General features: G+C 38.3%; 1 protein-coding gene across 1 annotated transcript; it reads left to right on the top strand.

Moving 5' to 3' along the window:
• Nucleotides 1–103: 103 nt before the first annotated feature.
• gabrz (gamma-aminobutyric acid type A receptor subunit zeta) lies at nucleotides 104–25159 on the top strand (the record flags this gene model as incomplete). Its single annotated transcript, XM_081392375.1, has 10 exons — nucleotides 104–229; nucleotides 4775–4843; nucleotides 15284–15384; nucleotides 15643–15710; nucleotides 17017–17234; nucleotides 17599–17681; nucleotides 20676–20813; nucleotides 21015–21167; nucleotides 24538–24731; nucleotides 24827–25159. Exons 2-10 carry the CDS (start codon nucleotides 4800–4802, stop codon nucleotides 25157–25159), a joined length of 1332 nt encoding a protein of 443 aa, XP_081248501.1. The 5' UTR covers nucleotides 104–229; nucleotides 4775–4799.
• Between the last annotated feature and the right edge of the window lie 1440 nt (nucleotides 25160–26599).

The raw sequence follows: 26599 nt of genomic DNA, 5'->3' as shown, positions 1-26599 counted from the left end.
GAGCACACAGCGCAGAATGTGTCTAGGATGCAACCAGTAGTTTTAGACTGAGTGCTGTGAAGTAGTTGCGCATCACTGACGGATTCCAGCGCCTTGAAAACCGCTAAAAGTCACGTCTTTCTTTTCACAGAACTAAATGGCTTGGACTTACAACCGATACAACATATGTAGATGAGTGATTCGATATTATAAGCGTTTGGGAAATGCAAACGATTGCCCGGCTTTAAATGTAAGTACGCAGTGAGTCATTATATGATGTAGGCTACGTTTATGAATTTGAATGAAATATTTTGATGTTTGATAACAGACAAAGTCGGGACTGTATGATGGATTTATCATTGGCTATAGTTTACTCTTTGAGAAAAAAAAAAAAAAAAAAAAAACGAAAGGTCGCAATCATGTTTGTTGTTTAAATCACTTGCTTGTTGATTCATTAATAGTGTGTGATTAGAAGACTGTAAACAGTTTTAAACCCGCTTTTCTATATAATAGAGGACAATTTGTGTTACTGTAAAATATAAAATGCGTTTTATAATGAATGTGAACTGTGAATAGTTCCACATGTCGAATGTGCATAATGTGTGTTTATTTATAACGACTTCTCGCTGTGACAGATCGTCAAATTTAACCCTTTTGGTCTTGGACAAAGTTTTAGGAACACAAAAATATGACCACGATTTATTTCTACTCTAAATGCAGGCATAAATGGTAATGAATAAAAATCAGTTTATGGTAATGTGTGATAAGGTTATCAGATTCTAATTAACATCCGATTTTAAATAGGCCTATAGGCTACGTTTTATAAGAAAATAGCCTATATAGGCAACTATTTCAGTCTTTCTCAATTGTATATGTTTAATTCAATGCAATTTTTTGTAATTGAGAAATGTATATAGTAGCCTAAGGATGTTCCGAGTAAACAAATAAATAGTATGATCATTACAATTTATTGGTAAAAAAAAAAAGTTCAATGTCAGTGCATGTAAACAGTTTTGAATGCAAAATAACGTTTGACAGGGATGGTCTGAAGATAATCTAACTCAGTTTTGGTGAAGATTGCCTTTAATGTGTCAGAGCATTATAAGTGAAATCAGATCTTTATCTTGTCTTTTGCTTGCATTTAGATCTACTGTTCAATACAATATCATAATGATTCATAATTTATTAAATATTTTTCTGCCCTGTTTCATAGTCCACCATGCTTCATTTCCTTAGTTTATTGTATTTTAGGAAAAATCATGTGATATGGCACTCATAGATTGACTTAGCATCAAAGTGATGTGCGTTGTGACGGATATTGTATCTGAACGGGTTAAAGATGGCATAGAGTTAAAGGATTAGTTCACCCAAAAATGAAAATTCTGTCAATAATTATTCACCCTCATGCCATTCCAAACCCAGAAGACATTCATTGATCTTCGGAAAACAAATGAAGATCTTTTTAATTAAATCTGAGAACTTTCTGTCCCTCCATTGACAACGCAACTAATTTCAAGGCCCAGAAAGGTAGTAAAGACATCATTAAAACACAAGCTGTGTTTATGCAAGAGCAGACTTTGTTGTGTAAATGTATGTCGGAGCTTAATACTTTGTAATTTTTTATGTTTTTTTTTTTTTTTTGCACAAACAAAATTGAGGTTAAACCACTGGAGACACAAGGATTACTTTTATGATGTTTTACTATACCCTTTAAGTTAAGGCCCTTGAATTGAGATTATTCTGACGTCCTCAAGTGACATAATGGCTTATTGGTGTCTGTTGCCATACATTATAGACTGTGGCCTGAAAAACTACGAGAAACTGTGCAGATTTCTATCTTGTGATTAGCTGATGGCTTAAGGCTAAGCTCTCCATCGGTTTTCAAATCAGCATTTCTCATGTGCTCTGTTAGCTGGTAAATGATCAGTTGTGTTGAAAGCGGTTTATCTTGGGTGCTATGAGATGCCCAGATAATCTCTATCAAAGGCAGGAAGATCACATTTACCCTGTGCACAAACTCTCTCTCTTCCACATTCATATTTTATTATTTACAATATTTTAAGAGGAAAGATGAGATGTTTTCCCTGCTACATCATGCACACAAATTAACGGCAAACATTTTTTTAGCCAATTATAAGGCTAAGAAAGGCTTTTAAAAATAAAATGCTTCACGTAATGCTCCTGTTTTGCTTTCATGATTAATTCAGAAGGTTCTCGTGGAGATATTTTTCAGTTTGTCAAAGAACAGTAATTGGACCCTGCCGTTGCAAGAGACAGAACTCAGTCATTCACTGACCTAGATTCTCACTGAGATATCTGGTGTTTGAAGTCAATATAGCAAGAAGGTGTGCAATAAAGAAAATAGCTGAGGCTCTTTGCTTTTTAGATGGATGCAATGTCAGACAGCCGTTAAGTCTTTTAATTATTCCAGCGTTTAAAGGTTTGGGATCAGTATGATTTAAAAATAAATAAAAATAAAATAAAATTGATACTTTTATTCAGCAAGGACACATTAAATTGATCAAAAATGTTTTTTAATGTTACAAAAGATTTTTATTTCAAATAAATGCTTTTCTTTTGAACTTTCTGTTCATCAAATAAACCTAGAAAAATTTCCATAAAATTATTAAGCAGCACAACCATTTTCAACATTAGGAAATGTTTCTTGAGCACCAAATCAGCATATTAGAATGATTTCTGAAGGATCACATGACACTGAAGTCTGGGGTAATGATGCTGAAAATTTAGCTTTACCATCACAGGAATAAATTACCGGTACATTTTAAAATATTTTAAAATAGAAAACTGTTTTTTTACTGTTATTTATTTTACATGTTATACAGTATTTTTTTGATCAAATAAATGCAGCCTTGGTGAGCATTAAAAAAAAAAAAAAAAAAAAAAAAAAAAAAAGTTTGAATGGTAGTGTATTACATGAGAAAGTCCAGAGGACTGAACAGTACATCTGTAGCACTGGAGATCCAATACCCATAACCACCAATGCATTCCCAGCTTCAGGCTTTTTGGGTTTCCTGGTAAGATTGTTAAACAAGTCTAGTGTAACCTTCCTGCGGGGTCTTCAAGGTCCAGAACTCATTGAAGATGTCATCTGTCACTCTAAATGAGTGACATCTCAGTCTTAAGACCAGGATCCTTCAAGCAGCCACTGAGTCACAAACCACGAGGGTATAGGAATTAGCTAGAACAGCTTTTGCAATGGGGAGCTGAGGGAATGCTGCATGTTAGATATATGTGTGTGGGAAGACTGCATGTTTCATGTATGCAGGCACAAATAAGCCTGGAGACATCAAAATTTGCTCCTTGTAAGGATGTGTCAACTTCTGATGACTTGCTTACAAACATTAAAGGGCTAGTTCACAAAAAAAGAATTCTGTCATTATTAATTCACCCTCATGATGTTCCAACCCTGAATGCTTTTCTTTCTTCTGTGCATAAAAGAAGATATTTTAAGTGTGTTTCAGTTGTGTGGAACCCAGACAACCCAGACAACTTTTTTTATATTCTGCTACCCACCTCCATCACAAGCCATCATGAAGAGACAGGAGTGTTAAAATAATAAATAATGAAATTAAACGTTCTGATCTTAGAGATGAGTTGCAGTATGTGGAGCAATCTTGATTTAATAGCACTGACAGGCAGAATAGAAGAGCATTACATCTCAGTGTTTGTGTTGATTTGCTTGTGTTGGTCTGTGTGAAAAAAAGAACGTATTAATCTGGGTCAAGAACAGATTTGTCTTTTTCATGTTAACAATATGACAGTTTTGTGTTTGTTTGGCCATGCCAACATGACAAGATGCCCGCTTTAAGTACTTTGAAGCACTTACCCGTGCAATCCAAATTTAAGCATTTTTACATCTTCCTGCACATTGTATGTGTACGAACACATGCTGCAGGGCAGACGTCTGTTGTATCAAACTTATCGTCACAGCTGCACACAGATTGCAATGGTGCTGGAAGACTGAGCAAAGAATCACAGACCATTTTTTTTGCCATCAAGGCTCAAAATAGACACTGAGAAGATAAAAAGTATCATGAAATATAGTGCCAGATAAAATCTATTGTATTTACAAGGCTCAGAGCCAACTGGAAAGTATTCAAGAATGAGGGAATTGAGAGTCATTTTAAAACCTAAAATCTACTTATACTGTTGTATCTTGTCGTCTTTGCGTAGTTGGTGGTCACATAAGTGGTTTTACATAATTCCCTGGAAATATGCACCGTATATTTATAGTTTTATGTCACCATCAGTAAATCTGTTCTCAGAGACATTTTTGAGGGATTATTTCACTATGTGTTCTGGGATTATATGCATCAGAAAGAATCTTTTCAAGGGTCAAACTTACACACACTGGTCTGAGGTTAAGGATTTCACAGGACAAACTGTATGAAACTTTCACAAATCATTCATAAGTATTTGAAATGATTTAAATTTGCTATTTTTCCATATATATCTCAATCGGTTAGCTGGTCAATTTCTTTTTCTCAAAGTATGCTGTGATGGTAAATTATTGATAGCAGTTTGAAACCTTTTTTAATGGTATTGCCTCATAGCTTCAGTCAAAACTTGAGTAAGGGGTATATTTTGTCACTTAACAGTCTCTAAACACACGTAAGGAGGATTGAGAAAACCTGTCCTAATTTTGCCTGGCTCATCAAGCTAAAATGTTGAGCGCTTATACTAACTGCAAAATTTGTCAGTAATGCTTAATCTCTATGTACAAATCTGTTGAATCTCTACATAATCTCTCCATTCTTTATCTCTCATTTCTCAGAAGGACGCGTAACGCTCAAGCAGCCATGCATTTGTGTAGCTCTTTGCTGCTCCTCCTTTTCATCAGCAGGTAAGAAACTCCTGGCTTATTTCAAACTCACTTTTGCTATTCCTACACTCATTATTGTGATGTGGCAAGCCGAATATGACTGCGGTGTACAGTGTTTATTGCTTTTGTGTTGTTCCCCCTTAATTTCTTTCTTTTTCAAAAACTAGAGGGTAGGATGTGCATTAATTTCAGTAGTAACTTTGTAAAGTTGATAAACATGGCATTTCTCGACGCTCCCAGGAAAGCCGAGGCGGAAAACCCATTTTTGTCAACAAGTTCTCACGGGTGATAAGCTTTCGGAGTGACGTCCTTGCCGAAATGACAAGCCGGCATAATTTAGGTTTTACTCTTTTGGCAGCAAATAAAAGACTATATGCCTTAAGTATCATTCACACCAGATTATGTGGGCTCGGTGAAAGGTGTAGCTAGAGGAAGGATGGAATTATAACTAATCCATGTAGACTTTTGGGTGAGCCTGAATGAGACCGTCGGAGTCAATGTACGGGTTACAGATGGAAATACCAGCCCTCACATCGTGTCTCCTCTCTGTTTTGTCTGTTTGAGCTTATCTTTCCATGCAGCAGTACAGTAGCTGCAATGCTAACACGATTACTGGTGACAGTGTAGAAACAAGACATTGATTTACTGGAACTGCCGTCGCTCAGCCATGTTCAATGAAAGTTCAGGCAGATTCCAATTAATAAGATATGCATCGATGCTGGTATTCTGGCATGACCTTTGAAATTTGATGGGAAGATGTATAGGACCTTGCTGGTCAGGACGACTCTGCAAAAGATCAAAGGGAGATGTTGAGGAAGCGTGCCAACATCAATTCACCTCACCATCTGCTTTTACCCACCCCCTTCCTGTCCTCCTTTCCTCTCCAATCTCTAGTCTCTCTTCCTGGCAAGATGGGAGAATTTAGTGGGTGTACATATAGTTTGGCCTGGAATTCAGCTTCTATCACATAACAGCCTAAACCACAACAACAAGAGCAATACCTCCTCTTTGGGTTCTTAGTGCTTAGCACATGAAGATAAGGATGCTCTATTGAAGGCTTAGTCTCGCAAAGGGCCTTGCAACGTTTTTGCTTGTTGAAATCTAATACTGCCGGTCTACATGAGGTCTATTCAGAACCAATAGTGTTTAAAGGGGTCATGTCATAAATATGTTCCTTGATCTTTTGATATAAAAGAGCTTGAGGTACTGTGAAATCATACTGTAACTTTCAGAACTCAAAACTTACTTCCCAGCCCAAATATATATATATATTGAAACCTAGCTGCAAAAGCTGCTCGTTCTGTACTTCTGCAACATGGAATAAATGCATGAACATTGACCTCCATGGTTACATGTCAATGAAACCTATTGGGTGATTAGAAATTTGGGCAGGCTGATATCATGCAAATAGATTACAGGTGTCACAACGCTGTGTTGATGATCAAACTCGAACATGATGATGAAGAGAGAATGTAGTCTTTTAATAAATCCAAAGGTATATCCAAACAGAGAGAGAGCAATACACATACGTAACATAGAAAATACCCGACAATGAAACACAAATAGAACTGCGCACCACACACTGTACGACCAAAACTGTTAGACCCCTGATTTTTATCGCCGTGTGTGGGGTCTCTCAGGTTTGGAAAATCTGTTGTGCATAAAGTGCATAAAATAATTCTAAATTGCATTTTCTATTTACAAAAATAATTAAACTGTTTCACATGCAGTTTAAATGGTCAACCAAATTCAATCAATATGTCTCTTTCTTTCTCTCTTTAACACCCATATGTATTTTGGAAATAAACCCATAAAATGCAATTGCCACTGTGCAAATTTGGAAATGACTATGAAAAACAAACCCAAAGTCACTTATAGTAAGCAGACAGGGCAACACTGTTAGAGGGTTTAGGATATGGCCTGTTTCATTGAAATGGGCATAAAAAACTCAAATAAGTTTTTGGGATAAAAAAATTACTAACATTAATAATAATAAACTAATTTTCTATAGCGCCTTTAAAAGTAGCATCTCAAAGCGCTTCACAAAAATAGAAACAAGATAAATTTAGATGATTTAAGATGATTTAGATGATTTAAGATGATTTAAAAACACTAAGGGATTCAGCATGCCTAATCTCAGCTGGCAGGGAATTCCAAAGTTTTGGAGCAATTGAATAAAAAGGCCTATCACGACCCATGGATTTTAAATGAGAAAGCGGAACAATTAAAAGGACAGCTTCCGAAGAGCGGAGATCATGTGCTGGTGTGTAAGGGGTTAAAATCTCAGAGAGATAATGAGGTGTCAGTCCATGCAAAGCCTTATAAGTAAGCATAACATAAGGATTTTAAATTCAACACGGAATCTGACAGGGAGCCAGTGAAAAGATTCCAATACAGGAGTGATATGATCCCTTGTCCCGTTTGTGATCCATCTGTAATTTATTAAGGGTAGCTTTTGAGACCCCGGCCAGCAAAGCATTGCAGTAATCAATGTGAGAGAATACAAAGATGTTAATTAACTTTTCAGCCACTGGGAGTGATAACATGGGATGCAATCTGGCAATATTTGTTAGATGAAAAAATTATGTCTTGACAGTGCTCTGAACATGAGGAAAAAATGTTAAATTAGTATCAAATATCACCCCCAAATGTTTTAGTTTTGTTTGAAATTTAAGTGTAGAACCATCTACAGTTTGAGAAGTTTGAGACCCAGCCTTACGTAGCTGGTGTGGTGAACCAATGAGCATTACCTCCGTCTTGTCACTGTTTAGACATACATTTGTAGACATCCATTTTTTAATCTCAGAAATACATAGAGAAAGAAAAGACACAGCCACATTAACATCAGGGGACCTATCTTAAACCCAGTGCAATTGTACACCGACGCATGTATCATTCCTATTTTGCACCCGACGCACAGCGGACTTTTTCCTCCACAGACGCACACCAGTAAATTAGGGAATGAATTTGCGCTCCCGGGGGCCGTTCAGCGAAAAGAGGAGGTGTGTTCCGGCGCAAACGTTCCCTGGTGCTATTCTGCAGTTTTTAGAAAACAATTCCAGCACAGACCAGGAAAAACCTAGACTAAAATCAGTGGCGCATTATTCAGATGCTATTTTAAGGGCGCATGCTTGCCATAATGTAGCGTGTGCACAACGCGCATACACTTTGCTTCTCTCATCTACACACAGACGCAGGCAGCAGTTCCCATTTTTGCAAACCATACATAATTACAAGGAAAAATATTACCACACAAGGGAAATCATTGTGGTGTCCATGAAGATGTGAAAAAATAGGCATAACTCTAGCTTACACATTTACCCAAATTATTATACGCCTGTTTTACCAAAGCTAATTTGGGTGGGTTTCTCCCATCCCCATACAATGTCACTTCTCTATCTTTAACGGCCCTGATGAGAACGTCAGTCTCTTTGGCTGTGAACTGCTTCTGGTGTGAGCCTGGCAAATCCACCGTTATAATAGCAATCCGCCATGGAACAAGCGCATGTGAGATGACGCTCTAATTGGTTTATTGCACTTTACACCCAAATCACACCTATGAGTAATGTAGCTACTTCAGACCAACCCATGTTAGATTTCTGCCCGCAAAGTTACTTGCGTTTTGCGTTTGATACTTGCGTTTCGGATCCTTAAAATAGGGCCCCAGGTTTTAAATGTATATAAATCTGGGTGTCATCTGCATAAAAGTGAAAAACTGACACCAAGTGATCTTAAAAGTTGACCAAGAGGATAAATGTAGATGCTAAAAAGTATAGGGTCCAAGATTGAACCTTGAGGAACACCAGATTGCTCTACGCCAATATCAGACCTGCAACCACCCATAGCGACAAACTGCTTTCAATCAGAAAAATAGGACTTAGATTAACAAGTCATTAGTGACCTTAACTAATGCTGTTTCAGTGCTGTGGAGTTTACGGAATCCCGATTGAAGGGGCTTAAAGATTATTAGCAGCTAGATGGGAGTGCAATTGGGAAGTAGCAACAATTCTCTCTAAAATGTTGGCGAGAAACGGTCACTGCCTCACCTACATTATAGGTGGACCTCAGAGAAAAATATTTATTATATGACCTTTTTTAAAAAAAAGTCTTTTTAATGAAAACTCCCCATGATTAAAGTTTTATTTTATAGGTGAGTTGCCAGAGATCTACTGAAACATAAATATACTTTATGACTGTTTTGTAGATGAGAGACACAGCTGAATGCTCTATTTTAAAAGCAATATTTAATGCATGAACCCCTCAGTACAGTAAGTAATCATTTCTTTGACACATACTTCTGGATAAACCAGACTAGATTCAAACCGAAGGAGGGGATCACACTGGTGGTATCAAGAGCGCACAGATTTATGAAAATAATTAGGTCATCATCACTCTGAACTCATTAGTATAAATAAACAAATTGCCTGGCACATTGCAGGCTTGCTTCTTTTTTTAGATTTTTTATTGCTGATCTTAATAAGTCTCCTATCAGTTTTAAAGTTAAGTTTTAATACAAACTTAAATTAATTTCCGCTCAAACTTTCTGAGGTTTTATTTCAATGCTGGACAAGGTCTCCCAAAGAAAGAGTTGGGGCTCGTATCTCATATGACCACTGATGTGTGTAGACGGGGAAATGGAGTTGATACAAGCTTGAGAAACTGTCTCTGTGGACCAAAGCAGAAACAGTTGGGGAGACAGTCCTGCGGAGCACTCTTCTTCCATACACAACACGTCAATCAGCCTAAACACCAGAGACGTGGGCTGGATTTAGTTTCAAGGTTGGTTCGGAAATAAGAATGTACATGAAAAAATGAAATAATTCTTAGTCAGACTAATCTGCTTTTGTCTTTGGTAATGGGGACATAAAAGAAGAAAAGAAAAGTCCTGTGTGGTTTTATTATTATCATGTCATTTTAACATTTAGTTCCCTATCAGTCAGTCATGTTCGACGTTACGTCAGAACTGACTGACGCAATGGGAACTCGCCTGAGAGTAGAATCACCTTTGAGTGGTAACAAAACAAGCCAATTGCCCTTGGCGAGTGAGATTTGCATTGTAAGCCATACTCCCCATACTCATTCAAGCTTTCACTTCGGAGCCGAGCAGTTTTCACACTCAGCGCTCTGACAATCATCATTTTGTGTGAGCTCAACAAGAGGGAAGCAGTTCTGTGTTGGAGAGACGGTGCATTTAGCGGTTGTTGCATTGAAAGAGCAATTGCACAGCTAAGTGCAGCGATTTCACCCCTGGGTGCTTAAACGAGTAAAAGAGCAGTTTTCCCTAAAAGAGCAAGCATTGCTTCTTTTTCGTTGATGAATCATGCTCCCTCTGCGGAAACATGAGCATTGTGATGCTGAGATTGAGACTCCAATACCTTGAAAAAGGTAGAGTCCCCTCTGTTATTCCCAGACCTTGTTTCTCTCTGCACTGTAGAGGACCACTTCGGTTAATACTCAGGGTGACCTGAGGGTTATAGTGATCTGAGGGTTATAGTGGCCCTGTGTGATAAGATCCTTTCCATGGGGGACCCAGCATCTCATTTGGGGCTTGTGCGACGGACTGGATGTTAATGGCTGTATCTGAGGGTGGGCTTGAGTCCTCTGGGGATGAAGACTCGGCTGTGCTTCCCCCTTCAGGGAGAGGAGCGCTGTTCGAGTCTGTGCAGTGGAGTGTGCAATTGCAGTGCATTTTAACCACAAAGTGCTGCCCCTGGCGGCTGCCCCTGGTAGCCCGTGCCTCCCATCCAAGGCCTGTAAGTTCTCGGCTGCGCTTGCCGCCAAGGCTTACAGTTCTGCTGGACAGGCTGCCTCCGCCTTGCACGCTATGGCCCTTCGTTAAGTACACCAAGCCAAAGCACCCAAAGAGCTGCACGAAGGTAGTTCTGAACAAGGGGTGATGCAGGAACTGCATACAGCGATGGACCTACTGCTAGGGGCCTCGGGGTCAGACAATGTCCACACTAGTTGTCCAGGAATGTCATCTCTGGCTGAACCTGGCTGAGATGAAGGAGGCCGACAAAGTTGGCTTTCTCGACTCCACCATCTCCCAGCGACACTGTCGAGGGCTTTGCCCAGTAGCTCTCGGTAGAACATTAGCAAACTGAGGCGATCAAACACATCCTGCCCTGGCCAGTCAGCCAGGGGCTGCCCCTCTGCCTACTCATCACAGAGGGTGTCCCTTTGCGGAATCTTCTTCTGCTCTGGTGCGGCCACAGCAGCATCTCAGCTGCCGCTAAACCCTCTAGGTGGTCGGCAAAACACCATCCCGACAAAACACCAACCCAGAGATGGAGGGAGCTGCTCTTCAGGAGATGATGGGCACACCACTCCTTCCCATAGAGGAGGTCACACAAGGTGCGGTTTGACAGTGAGCAACGCTATGCTTCCTCATCCACCTCTTCTTTCACCACATGGCAGGAGTTTGTGGTTCGAGGACACAACACCTCCTTACGCATCTCCAGCCACTCGTGGGAACCATGGAGCCAGATAAAAGTGTTACACCACACTCACTGCCTCTACTCTGGGACGCTATGCCTTCCGTGTTGGGCCCCTGTGCTCCACCTCACTGCCCCTCCGCATGTACGTTTGTGATTTGGCTGGTACTGCTTGCACAGTGTCTGGCTACACGGCCGAGTCCCGAGATAGGCATGGAACGTACCTGGAATTTGGACCTCCGGACTCTCACCTAATCCTAAGTTAATTCCAAAGTTCCCACCACTCCCGTCCGGGGCCAGATGGTGAACTTGCAAGCGCTGCCCCTGGAGGAGGCTGATCCAGCCCTTGTGTTGCTGTGTCCTGTTCGCGCCCTGTGTGTTTACGTGGACCGTAGGTAGAGCTTCAGAAGCTCGGGAAGCTCTTTGTTTGCTTTGAAGGTCAGCAGAAGTGAAAGGCTGTCTCCAAACAGAGGTTGAACCACTGGATATTGGATGCCATCGTCTTGGTGTACCAGTCCCAAGGTGCCAGTTTCTTCCCGGGTGTTGGGTACAAACAGGTAATATGCGGAAAGGCTGGCTCGGCGTCTCGCTTGCAGAGCCATTCCCCTATAATGTTACGTCATGTTACATCCTGCCTGCCACAATCCCTGTACCACAGCTGAATGGCCAGGATCCCCGTCTCCTCAGCGCTAACTTGACTGAGTGAGTTGCACACTGCCTTATATACCCGTATGTACGGGGAGTGGCTTGCCATGCAAATCGTGAATTGGCATGTTTGTTGCCACTTGAAGGATTGGGAGCTCTTGCATCTCTGTTCCCTCCTTCAGGGCCTTCATTAGTAACCGAGACGTTCTAAAGCACCGGATCAAAGAAGATTCCAAAATTATTTTATGTACTGATATCATCTTGTGACTCCTTGACATCCCAGGTTTACATGGCAATTAATATGTTTTTCTTTAGATGTATTAATTGTGTTTATTGTAATTTTATTTCTCCATCACTGCTGTTTTCTGCAAAATTTTAGATTTATATTTGATTTAATGCATTTATATTAAACAGTATTAAAATAAGTTTAAATCACTATATGAATTGATGTTGGCTTTATTTTAATAATGATACATTAGAGAAAAGTGCAGATACAAAAGACTGTCATTTTCTCTAATGCACAAATTTATCTATTAGCCCTGACTGCAGCATGGCATAAAGAGTCAAAGCATGTAACAAAAGATAGTGTCAATACGGTGTTAGATGCCTGTAAAGGTATGATGGATGCTTATCAACTACCACAATTAGCAGATAAAAACTGCCTACCCAGCATTCACAGACCACTAAACCAGCATCCCTTCACACATGACTGGACTTCAGCCTGAAGGGGCAGCAAGCAGACGGTTGCCATTTAACACTAAAAATGTCTAATCACGAATAAAGTTTGGCACATGTTCACTCTTTTTAGTTTAATTCAATTCCACTTAGAAAATGTTTGTTTCATTTGAAATACACATCATTTTTGTATGTGTGATAAGATAAAACAACACAAATGGCATTGCTTTGATGATATGGCTATTTCTTATTTGACGTAATTGTTTTCCTGGCATGACAGAATACTAAATTGTTCTTTAGTTATAGGATTATTGAGCCCCTGAAGGTAAAGATGCCATCCTGATTTTCTGATTATTGTCGATTGAAGCTGAAGTGTGTAATTTCTGTGCCACTGGTGTCACCAAACATAATTACAAAAATAATGACTGTTTGCCATTGGTCAGACTGTTTGATAACCCCATCACCAAAGTAACGTCACTGGCTGAGCCGATGTCACTGTGTCGGGATGCTCAAACAAACAGAGCAATGTTTTGCTAACACCACATGACACTGTTTCAGGGAAAAAACAACCTACAAAAATGGCTTACTTTTATTGTCTCTGCTTATTAAGCTGAAATTGCACACTTCCACACTATGGGAGGCATGTGGAGACAGACTTCATATAGTGGAGCATACTTAAAAACAAATGTTCTGAAACACTAGTTGTACTTACCAGTGAAAATAGCTATACATCATGTAGAAAGCAAGAGCCTTTTTTTCTGCCTGCGCAGGGATGCAGAATGTGATCAGATGTGTTTGAGAGGTGAACAATGTTTTGAACAGTCTTCCATGTGTTTATAGGGGCTAATATAAAGGCAGTGACCTGCATGGTTCACTTCCATTTTTATTTATTTTTTATTTTTATTTTGGTAACAGTTTAATGAGAGTAATAATGGAGACATCATGTCAGTGACCTGAAGCTCTCCGTCTGTCTTCCAAACTCTCTGTGTCTCTCTCACACTCTCACTATCTGTCTCACTTCCTTTCTTTTGATCTTTCCCAGTCGATCTCTGTCTTTCTTCTTCAAGAGTTTGCACTTTAGCATGCATTCTTTACATAGTATGGGTGACAATCAAAACTGGACAAAAATGCCGCATACTTGAATACAGGTGAATATGATAGTTTCAGATGAGTGTTGCTTTTTTTTAGTTATTCCTGATTTTGTACTCATTAGACAATGTTTAAATTGAATTTGCGGTACAAAAGTCTGAATTTTCCTTATATAATGCTTTTTATGTGACAAATTATACTACCAATCAAAAGTTTGGAGTCAGTAAGATCATTTTTTTGAACGAAGACTTTTATGATCACCAAGGCTGCATTTATTTGATAAAAAATACAGTAAACAGTGAAATTGTGAAATATCATTACAATACAATATATATATATTTTTTTTTTCATTTTAAAATACTTTAAAATGTAATTTTTTAGCAGTCATAACTCTGCCACGTGATACTTCAGAAATCATTCTAATATGCCGATTTGCTCAATAAACTTTTCTTATTAACTTTTCTTATCAATGTTGAAAATAGTTGTGCTGCTTAATATGTTTGTTGAAACCATGATACATTTTTCTCTCAGGATTGTTTGATGAATGGAAAGTTCACAAGAACAGCATTTATTTGAAATAGAAATCATTTGTAACATTATAAACATATTTGTTGTCACCTTTGATCAATTTTAATCCATTGTTGCTGAATAGAAATACTAACCCCAAACTTTTAAAATTAACATGAATTTCAGAATGTCTTAGTATTTGATTTGTCAATCTTTTACTGACTGATGATTATGTGATCCAGTATGATTTGAAAATGATCCAAAGAGCACCCTGAGCTTGAGTAAAAGCAACAACATTTGAATAACAGTATAAATGAGTCACATGATCAATTTCACAAATTTACTTTAGTGACCTAAAAATAGGGCAGAATCTTAAATATTTCCTATTCATTTTACATCATAATTTTGTGTTCTAATTATTTTAAGATCCCTAAACTTTGTTCATTTCCAGGTATGAACTAGATTTTGCAATGGGTTCTCAGACTTTTGGACCTCACTGTATGTATTTATAGCAGAAGAAGAATATTGGATAGGGCGATGTCTGAGAGAGCAGAAGAGACGTAAGATATTTGCCGCATTGAGAGGCACATAGAAATCCGTGTGTACCTCTGTCCCCCTTGCTGTGCTTGGCCCACCCAATGTACTTGTTTCTCTCCATTCTAGAATATTTATGAGTATATTGTGTAGTGTTCAACCAAGCACTTTTTTTCTTCAGACATCTCTTGAAGTATTTCCTACATGTGCTACTGTGCTCTGTGGGGTTGTACAGTGTAACCCTGAAGCTGAATAATATCTGAAGCTCACGGGTCCTTATCACTGTAGAAACTGAGACTTCGCTCTGCGGGAAAGAACACAGTCGCTTACCATCACTGAGGACGTTGAAATCACACGCGCAGCAGTCGGCAGCAGTGCTTTAATGAGAGAACTGATGAAACCTAAAAATACACAGTATTCTCAAATCTAGGTCATAAGTTATTGGCAATTAAAGTCCACATGATCAAAACATGCCTTGGCTCGGTTGGAAGTAACATTGCTTTTCTGTTTTTCTGCATTGACTTGTGGGGTAGTGCAGTGCTTAATGTGTGTGTTTTGTGTTCTGCTGCTTTTACAGGATCATTGATGGCTCTGTCGCCAGCACGGAGGAGATTTTGCCTCCCACCATTCAGAAACTGATGAAGGGATACAACAAATACCTTAGGCCATTCTTTGACAGTACGACGAGCAAAGCTTTTACATTTACGCAAACTATGATATTGCATAAGTGGATTTTATCTTCTCTTAAAGTCCTATCATCATCATCAACAACTGCAATTAAAACTAAATTCAATTCAGCGGAAAACGCTCCAGGCTTGAGTTGATGCAGTCCACTCTTGTAACGCATGTAAATTAAGAGCCCTTTTCTGCTGTCTTCCTCTGTTAGCAGTGTTGTCACTCTGTAGTGAATGCAGTGTGTGTTGTTGTTTTTTTCAGATGGCCCTGTTACTGTAGGCATGAGTCTGGATATCGCCAGCATAGACACCATATCAGAAATCAACATGGTAGGATAATCTTACAAACCACAAACATCCAAATATATTTCAAAATTACTAAGACAAAAAGAAAGTTCTGTCATTAAACTCTAGATGGCGCAAGCTATAGGTCCTTAACTCAGTCTGCTTGCAGTCTGTTCTCAATAGGGCACAGCTGATTGGTTCCTGCTGTATTAGTAGCCAATAAATTTGCTGATCAGCTTTCAAATACTTAGTCAGTGTCTGCTGTTGCAGTTTGCAGTGTGCTTTCAGAAACCCTCCACCTTCCCCAGCTCCACCTGTATAGATCTGCTATGGGTAATTCATGTACGCTATTTTGTACAGCAGCATGTTGTGTATTTCCTATGGCAAGTCCTGTACAATCACAGCAACGGCAACAGCAGCGTAGCAGACCAAACATATTAACATTGAGTTGTCATGAAAGAACTCAAATTATAATATTAAAGCATAACTAATATAAAAGCATATGGGATCAATAACAAATACATTTGAGGTGATGAAAAGGAGAAAAACTAGTTCATAATGCAAGTGCCAAAGTTCTTAGAAATGTCATTTTAGTAATCTTGTTGCGTTCATATTTTTAAAATGCATATAACATAAAAAAAGAAACATAATAAAAGTCAGCATGAAATGAGATTTTCTCATCCATAATATCAATATCACCCAGTCTATTTTCTGAATATGTATCTTATTTTGAATGATTCATTCATGCTTATATGTTTTTTTAACACTGTAAATAAAATATTGAAACTTTGATACACTTATACACAATATTTTAACACTTTATATTAAGGTGACATAGTTACTACATGTACTTACTATAGTAATGCATAATTACGAGTAACTAACCCTAAACCTAACCCTAACTTTAAAGTAAGTACATGTAGTTAATTAATATTATTCAGTACTTATTTGAGTAAGTACAATGTAACTACTTCACCTTAAAATAAAGATCTTGTAAAGAACAGATCTTTACAAACGTTATAACAATTGTTTTCAGTTTTCCCTTTTCCAACATTCCCTTTTCATCATCATATATAATATAATATAATATAATATAATATAAATAAAAATCCAATAAACAGCTAAATTCATTTTGAATTTTGAATGTGTGTTCAAGTTATTGTCTGTATGAACTGCATTTTAATGTAGTTTTTTAAAAATCTCAATAGATCTAAAAAAGAAAAAAGAAAAAAAGTCACATCCTTGGCCCCTTTGATCTTTGGACAGAGTTATATAAGAGCTGAGTGTATGATGTAAATCAAAGCTTTTGGTGGACATCGCTAAATTAAGAATTTCTGTTCAACCTCTCCAGGATTACACAGCCACCATCTTTCTTCGTCAGCGCTGGACAGATGAACGCTTGTGTTTTGATGGCAATAAGAGCTTGAGTCTGGATGGGAGACTTGTGGAACTCCTTTGGGTCCCTGATACATTCATTGTGGATTCCAAGAAATCCTTCCTGCATGACATCACTGTCGAAAACAGACTGATCCGGATATTTCCCAACGGAACTGTGCTGTATGCCCTGAGGTAGTGAGGTGTCATTCACTGGATCTGGTCCTCATTCAGATGCTATACTGGGGTCTTATGATTGTTGAGGAATGGGCTAACTGTTGATGGACTGACTGGAGGGTTGATAGAGGGAATGGGGCATCAGAAGACAACTAGAAAGAGGTAGGGATAAATATGGGCTAGTAAAAGAGTTCACAATAGTGGAAAACAGGGTAAAAATAGAGGTGGTGGCAAGGGACGGTTTGTACAGATGGGCAGCTGGCATCAAATATTAAGCTTGAAAGTAGTATTCACGGACAGTGAGCTGATTTCCAGTGTTATATAAGCAACAACATTCTCTCATGTATGTTCCTCTCTTTGTTTTACCTCTCTGTTTCTCTAGAATTACCACCACGGTGGCCTGCAGTATGGATCTAACCAAATATCCCATGGACAGGCAGACGTGCATGCTTCAACTTGAAAGCTGTAGGCCTCAAATAATTCTCTATTTCTCTTGAAACCGTTGCCAAATTTGAGATATAACTCAGTGGGTTTCATTCACTAGTAATTGTGTAGGTGTTTACAATGTAAAATGCACCATACTTTAAAGGAGAACTCCGGTCAATTTTAACATTGAGCTCATTTTTTTGTAAATTTGGAGTGCTGTCAGTACAGAGAACAACGACAAAAATCGGTGTGTCGCCTACACAGTGTTATCCTCTTTTTAAAATTTGCACCCTGTTGACTTCAATGGGGCAAGTTTTAAACCTGCTTTTAGCCTCTTAACATTCTTGATGTGTCATTACAAGTGCCCAGCTAATGTGAGTGATTCCTTCAGAGTGATCACGGGTGAATCTGACTGCAGTAGATGTGAAAGATATTAATAAAATTGATGTTATTTCAGCCAGCGCACATACCTGTATTTTCTTCCTGTTTTCGGTCGAAGTCCATAGTAATCGATTGTCGAGTTCACACGCATAGGTTTAGTTACCTATGATCACGCGCGTGAACTCGACAATCGATTACTATGGACTTCGACCGAAAACAGGAAGAAAATACAGGTATGTGCGCTGGCTGAAATAACATCATTTTTATTCATATCTTTCACATCTACAGCAGTCAGATTCACCCGTGAATTTACAAAAAAATTAGCTCAATGTTAAAATTGACCGGAGTTCTCCTTTAATGCATAATTTTTATTCTGAAATGAGAAAGACTCATTGTAGGGTTGGGTTATATCACTTTTTTTTTTTTGACATTGATATGCTGTATATTTAGAATTTATACACATTTTATATGTGAATAATGTTTATTATGTCAGTAAGACTTTTTAAAAGTTTTTGAAAGAATGCTCACTTACGCTCATCATGATGGCATTCATTTAATAAAAAAATTAATTTACAATTAATATTACATTTTTAATTAAAGTTTTGATGTTTTAATATATTTTAAAATGTCATTTATTCTTGCGATAGCAAAGTTGAATTTTCAGCATCATTACTTTTCAGCATCATTACTCAATTTTCAGTTTTTAGCTCCACATGATCCTTCAGAAATCATTTCTGATTTGGTGCTCAAGAAACATTTCTTACTATTATTGTTGAAAATGGTTGTACTGCTAATATAAAGTTCAACACATTAGTTGGTGAATGAGACCCAGTTAGTGAATTTTATGAGTTGACCTTACAGTGCTTCTAGTCTCTTATTTAATCAGCACTACAGAGTGCTTGTGATTTATGCTGTGTGGCAGGCATAAGACTGTCTAACCTTTTAAAATACATGCATGTTTCAAGCCTTTTTAAATTTGTGAAACTCTTATGAAATATTTATTTCACTAATGATAGATGCTCCAGGTATACACACCATAAAAGTCCCATAAGTTTTAAAAAATTAATCTGCATACAAGATCTTCCATATGCGCACTCACCCAAGACTGCTGTGTAATGGTTTGGAATGTATGAACATTTTAATTCAAACTAGTTTTTTTTTTTTTTTTTTTCATACTGAGACAAAAATATAAATATTCTGAATTGATTTAACCAAACGTTTAGGTCCAGAATGGTTACTCACACAATATGCAACAGGAGATAAATAGAGCCAGCTAGACTATTACCAAACCAAAGGCATAAACCAGCTTGGACAGGCATGTAAATTCATAGTTGTTCAAACTAATATTTTCAGCAGGACATAAAGTCTAAAGTTTCATTAGTCTTTTCTTCCCTGTTGTGATGTGTGTCAGAGTGAAATGGCTTCTTGAACGATAAATAATGTAGGGCTTGACTTGGTTTTGTCCATCTGGAATTGATTGGATGATTGTGGTTTGCTATTGCTGTGATGTGTGTGACAGGTTGTCCTGCCTTAGCAACAGAAGAGATAAGATGTAGCCCCAGGAGGGAGGGGAAGTTATTTTGATTAAAGATTATGATGGCACAGGAATTAAAGAAATAAAAATAAAGATATGCACAGATAAATAATTTATAATAAATACTGCAATATTCCATAAAATAAAAGAACTGCCATTTAGATTTCATGGTGACTTTAAATTAGCAACACAATGTGACAGCTAGCCTACTCTCCTCACAGATCAGTATGCTTATTATTATTATTATTGTTATTTTTAAATATATGGAATCAGGGCAACATATTTCACAATGTTTTATTCTCTAGATAATGTGCAAAGTTATTTTTTTAAACTCTCTTGCACACTAAACTTTGCATGACACAGTGCCATCTTGAGGTGTAGATTATGTGTTACAACAAAATACAGTGTTCTGCATGAACAGAGCTGTTTAATTTGTAGATTTTAAGCCATGAATTACACAATTATTATAATTAATAATTATTATGCTGTTTGTGGGTCAGACTGACCCTAGCTGGTTTTAATACAATTCACCAAAAATGACACTATGAGAAAAAGAAGAAAAAAAAAAACATCAACAATTACAAATAGCAGATCAAAACAGTATTTGTAACAGAATTAACACAGAAACACATTACAAAAATAAAACTAAATCAATTTGAAAACTTGTGATAAAAATGTATTCATCAAATATTTTGAACATTTTATATTTTATATTTACATTTTCACAAAGTGAATGTACTGTATATAGCAATTACTTGTATTTTTTTATGGTTCTGCTTTTGTATATGGATATTTACTATCCCTAATTAGGCATATCATTTAGCATTTTAGATGAGTCAGACAACGGTTTGAAAATTCCTTAGGGAACCCATGGTGAATTAGCATTTCAGGTTGGATTAAAAATGACTGAACAGCTCTGTTCAAAATGATTGAATTTATGGTAATGCATGTATTATAGCATAGTGCTCTAGCAGGGCTGCATATAAAATCAGTGGTAATCGAATGCTTTCTTACTGCTCTATAAGTGTAATTTGATGTAAATATAGTAGCTCTCAGCATTGGAATTACTTATTGTGTAGTGATAATTGGCTCTTCGATTTATATTATGTTCTCCTCAGGGGGATATAACGTGAAAGATGTTGTTTTCTACTGGACACGGGGAAACCAATCAGTTAGCGGTCTTGATCATTTACAGCTGGCTCAGTACACCCTTGAGGACCACTACACCTCTGAATCTGAAGCCGTCTACGAGACTGGTATGTACACACACACACACACACACACACACACACACACACGCACACACACACACACACACACACACACACACACACACACACACACACGCACACACACACACACACACACACACACACACACACACACTGATATTTTGAAGACTTTACATGCTGTATTGATGTTTTTACTTTCTCTTTTATTTACTAATAATGTAACAGGTAACTACCCAAAATTGATCTTCCACTTCAAACTCAAGCGGAGCATCTTATATTTCATTCTGGAGACGTATGTTCCTTCCAGTGCTCTGGTGGTCCTGTCCTGGGTCTCATTTTGGATCAGCCAGTCTTCTGTACCTGCTCGCATCTGCATAGGTAAGAACGTGCAGCAATCATTGCCAAATTAACATAAGCTCATCAAAATATATCAACACCTCTTCAGTATTCAGTAACTTGAACTAATCAACTTACATGATCATTATAAAGGCTTTAAAATGACAAAACACATTAACTTACACATATCTGAGAATCGGAATATCAGATAGTTTGTGATATAGTTAACAAGTTTGTGAATATTTTGAATAAAAATTGAAAATTGAAATAAAAGCTATACATATGTCATACAGCACAATTGTGGCTGCGGTGTGTCACATGACAATTGTGACGCGTCGCCATAGAAATAATAAGGTGATACGTTCTAAAATAACGGTCGCCTTAAAAAACTCATGCTGGGGGGTCAGCTAAAATATTTTAAACTTGCGTGTGAAAGGGTTAACATCTGACCGATGGCAACCTCCCTGCTGCTCACAGGGATAAAAGAAAGAAAAGGCTTTCCTTCTGGATGCCCCGATTTCACGTTCTGGCCTGTTCGGCAATGCGGTTAATGACATCATCGACAGGTACAAGGAGGCCAAGAATCTGTCCAGCGAAAGGAGGCAAGAGCAAAATGCCACCCCCCCTAACAAATGCAGAGGGACTGGGAATTACACTCAGACACATCTATCTAGGGGGAGACAGGAACTTAGGTATGTCATCTCTTCCAGGAAGGCTAAGAGAAAGTCCTGACTGTTGTGGGCCCTGGCACCCGAGGGCAACCCCTCCCAAGGAGGTCAGTGCACACCACAATATTGTGTGCTCGACCTTCCTTGGGGCCCTCTGCAGGCGTAGCCCCACCATTAACAGTGTTTCGGGAAGTGGAGGATCCCAATGGGCCATTCGCTCCATCTTCAGCAATGAGCGATCTTTCCATTCAGCCTGCTCGGTTGGTCCCTGCCAGTTCTCTGATTCAGGGCACCAGACAGGCCATTTCCATCAAAAAATTATCCCTCATTCAGACTTTCTGGCAGCGTAGCAGCTACTGCCGAATGTCTCTCAGTGGGTACTGAATACGAAGAAAAGGTTACAGTGCTACAGGACAGGTTACAGTTCAATGGCGTAGTAGTAACAGTGGTATGTCAAGAATCAGAAAAAGTATTTTTCATTCAGGAACTACAATCTCTCCTGATGAAAGGGGCCATAGAGAAAGTACCCATCCCAGAGAGATATTCATGGTTTTACAGCTAGTGCTTTATTGTGCCCAAAAAGGACTATTTTCAGATGCTTCAGACATTGGCTCATGTAAAGCCAAGTGTCAAGCCATGATGCAGCGCCTCGTTCCACTCTCAGGGAACCCGGTTACATACGTAACTTCAGACAATTTAATGAAATGATAAATTGCATTATACCATGTAAAAATGTAAGAATGTTTAATTAACCTAAAAAATAATAAGACAACCTATTACAATCAATTTAAAGGGTTAGTTCACCCAAAAATGAAAATTCTGTCAGTAATTACTCACCCTCATGTTGTTCCAGACCCGTAAGACTTTCGTTCATCTTCGGAACACAAATTAAGATATTTTTGATGAAATCTGAGAGCTGGATCACTCCTCCACACGCTTATGGACACCTTAACTTGCTGGCCCAGAAAATGTATTAAAGACATTGTTAATATAGTCCAAGTGACTCCAGTGGCGCAATCTTAAGATTATAAAGCGACGAGAATACTTTTTGTGCGCAAAACCAAACAAAAATAACGACTTTATTCCACTTTTCATTTCCTTCTCTCTGGACCTCAAGTCTTTTTACGTAGTGTAATAGCGTAGCACGTCACCACGTAGGCTCACTATTGGCCGACGCTAGTCATGTGTGATACGTGTTGACGTGCAACACAGACGCGCTACGCAGTTACACTACGTAAAAAAAACTCAAGGTCCAGAGAGAAGGAAATGAAAAGTGGAATAAAGTCGTTATTTTTGTTTGTTTTTGCGCACAAAAAGTATTCTCGTAATTACTGAGTAATTACTGACATAATTTTCATTTTTGGGTGAACTAACCCTTTAAGTAAACTCAACTAACAACTGAAAACTTAAATTGGTTTCTTAAATTCATTTGATGAGTAACATAAAGGGCCCTATCTTTCACCCAGCACAATTGACTTTGTACACCGACGCATGTATCATTCCTATTTTGCACTCGACGCACAGCGGACTTTTTCCTCCACAGACGCACGTCGGTAAATTAAGAAATGAACTTGCTCTCCCAGGGGCGGTTCAGGCGCAAACGTTCCATGGTGCTATTTTGCAGGTTTAGAAAACAATTGTGGCACCTTGCACATGTTATTCATATGCTATTTTAAGGGCGCATGCTTGGCCATAATCAATGTAGCGTGTGCACAACGCGCATGCACTTTGCTTATCTCATCTACACACAAGACGCAGCAGTTCTCATTTTTAGAAAATACATTATTACAAGGAAAAATATTAACACACGAGTGAAATCATTGATGTGTCCATGAAGATGTGAAAAAATAGGCATAAATCTAGCTTACACATTTACACAAATTTTTATATGCCTGTTTAACCAAAGCTAATTTGGGTGGGTTTCTCCCATCCCCATACAATGTCACTTCTCTGTCTTTTACGGCCCTGATGAGAACAACGGTCTCCTCGGCTGTGAACGCTGCTGGCGCGCGCCTGGCAAATCCGCCGTTATAATAGCAATCCACCATGGAACAAGCGCGCCTCTTGAAGGGAATGTGAGATGTCACTCTGATTGGTTTATTTCACATTACGCCCAAACCACACCTATGAATAATGAAGCTACTTCAGACCAACCCATTTTAGATTTGCATCGGGAGCAAGAGTCATTTATCCCGCCGGTATAATAGCAACAGCGCCCAAGACCTGCCCACAAAGTTACTTGCGTTTCACGCTTGATACTTGCGTTTCAGATCGTTAAAATAGGGCCCAAAGTCTCATTGAGTTTTAAATTCTTTTGAGTTTTGAATTTTAACATTCTTGTCAAGGCAACTAAAGATTTAGCAATGCAAGGAGCTACAAACCTCTTTCTTTCACATTTACACGTGATTTTTAAAACCACTATATGAAATGGGCATTATTTGCCTCTTAAAACTAGGCAGACATATTACCTTGACTGGCAAATATATTAAATCCAACAGTTGCATCAGATGCATATTGGCTACCTCGACACACACATCTCAAGCATGCAGTGATCAACAAATACTAATTCAGTAAAAATATGAACCATGTATGACAGCAACATAAATGAAGTCAGTAAAATGAAAATCATAAATAGATTTTTTTTTTTTTTTTTACAGTAAAGAATCGTATTACCAAGTTACTTTGACAGTTTATAGGACTCCCTAATTTTTTTTAACTCAGTACTTTTTGGCATTAACTCATAGGAGTGACCACAGTCTTGACTATGACCACCTTGATGATGGGGGCCCGTACCTCTCTACCCAATGCCAACTGCTTCATTAAAGCCATCGATGTGTATCTGGGCATCTGCTTCAGCTTCATCTTTGGCGCACTGATTGAATATGCAGTTGCTCATTTCTGCACGTTACACCAGCCGAATGCTGCCAATGCATATATGGTAGGTGAACTTGAATGGCCATGAATAAGATCATCTTCACCTTGCCATAGTCATGACAATAAATCAAACACATTTATGTCTCACTGTTGCATCAGTATGGCCAGGAAATGCAGGAGCGCGAGGAAGAGATGAACGGCATCGTCAATTCCATCGGCAGCCGCGCTTTGCGGGCCCGTAAACGGGAGGAGATGCTGTCCCGGATGGGCAGCACCAGCAACCCCACCCCCAGTGAGAGTAAGGAGGAGATCAACTCGCAGCCACAGACCCGCTGCACCAAGTGCATGTCGACGACACGCCGTATCATACGCTGTCTGAACTGCTGCAAAGTGGAGAACCCGCACTACATCGACAACTACTCACGGCTGTCCTTCCCCCTCTCCTTCATCTTCATCAACCTCCTCTACTGGACCTACTACTTGTACTTCTAAAGCTCCTGCTGTTGGCGTGTGTTGAGGGGTTTGCAGTGATTTAAGTGTGCGTCCTTTCTTGTGTCACAGTTTACCTAAGGGTTTATACTCTTACATGTCAGCATGCATTTCAGTTCAACTCATGTCCCCCGAGAATGACTGACTGTGTTCATGTCACCCAAGTATGCGTTATTCCTTGTGGTATGCAGGATGTGAGTGAGTTTGGACTGCACAGATATATGCAGATTTCTTTCTACCATATAGCTTGAAGATGCATCTCCATCTCTGTTTCAGGAATACGTGGCCTTCATTTTCCGAGGAGCTTTAGGTTCACTCAAATCCACAACAAAAATCGGCCTAGCTGTAAATTGCAGTATGATTTTATGATGTCCGTACAACAAATACGTAAAACCTGACCTGAATGTAATTATGATTACATTGTCGTTTAGCACAAAAAGCATGACTTATAAATCACTGTTGACACAATTAACAAACCATAAGCAATTCACGAAACTGAAAGTTTGATTAAAATGTTTGATTTATGAAATGAACATCAGAATCGTAGCAGCATGTTTGACAGCTACAGTAATAATAAGCAACTGGACCAAAGATTTAATGTGTATCTAATGTTCATAATCACAATCTGAATTCAAATGAGCACAAGTTATACATTGTTTTTGGGGCATATACTGTTTGTTTTTGCAAATCCAGCAGTCATATGTCTTCGTATTAGCTGCCAAACAGGAATCAGGTTGGTTTTACTCATGTTCTCCTGGCGATTTGTCTGCGTGAGTTGCAAGCGAATATTCTCTTAGAGATAGAAACTCTGATTATGAATGATTCTGTATTATTTGCATGATCATTTATTTATTCTGCTGTATGTTGTTGTATTTAATTATGTATTTCTTTTTTGTTAATTAAATGCTTTATCCAACTTAAGGCTCTTTGACCTAGTTAAAGTTGGGACATTAAGAACTGCACTATAGTATTTTTGATAGCAGACCATTTTGGGCAAATCCCACAACTAAAACATTAATGCATATTTGCAAATGGCATATTCAACACTGACTTTTACATGATTTCTTAGCAGATTTTTATGCATTATTGATGTCTGAATTGATATGATTTGCATATAGTTTGCAATATATGTTCCCCCCCCCCACTGTCAACACGTTTTGTTATCGAAGAACTGCTTGTTTGTATGATCTTTTTCAAGAACATGTTATTCACCTGACCTTTGTGAGTAAATCTTTTCTTTTACTGTGAATGTCACTTCTTACAGGTGAGTATATTTTGTGCTCAAATTAAGCTGTATTTTATCCTTTTGCACTGAGATTTTGAATTACAAAGGCAGTATTACTTTGCCAAGAAGCATTTTCTTTTTGTATATACTTGCTAAATATTGCAAATGATGTACACCAAATAATATTTATTATTAATACTGTTATTTTAATAATGCAT

This window comes from Scardinius erythrophthalmus (assembly GCF_964197995.2).
Source record: "Scardinius erythrophthalmus genome assembly, chromosome: 18".
NCBI classification, from domain to species: Eukaryota; Metazoa; Chordata; class Actinopteri; order Cypriniformes; family Leuciscidae; genus Scardinius; species Scardinius erythrophthalmus.
Note: the sequence above shows the minus strand (reverse complement) of the source record. Positions and strands in the feature narration are given on the sequence as shown.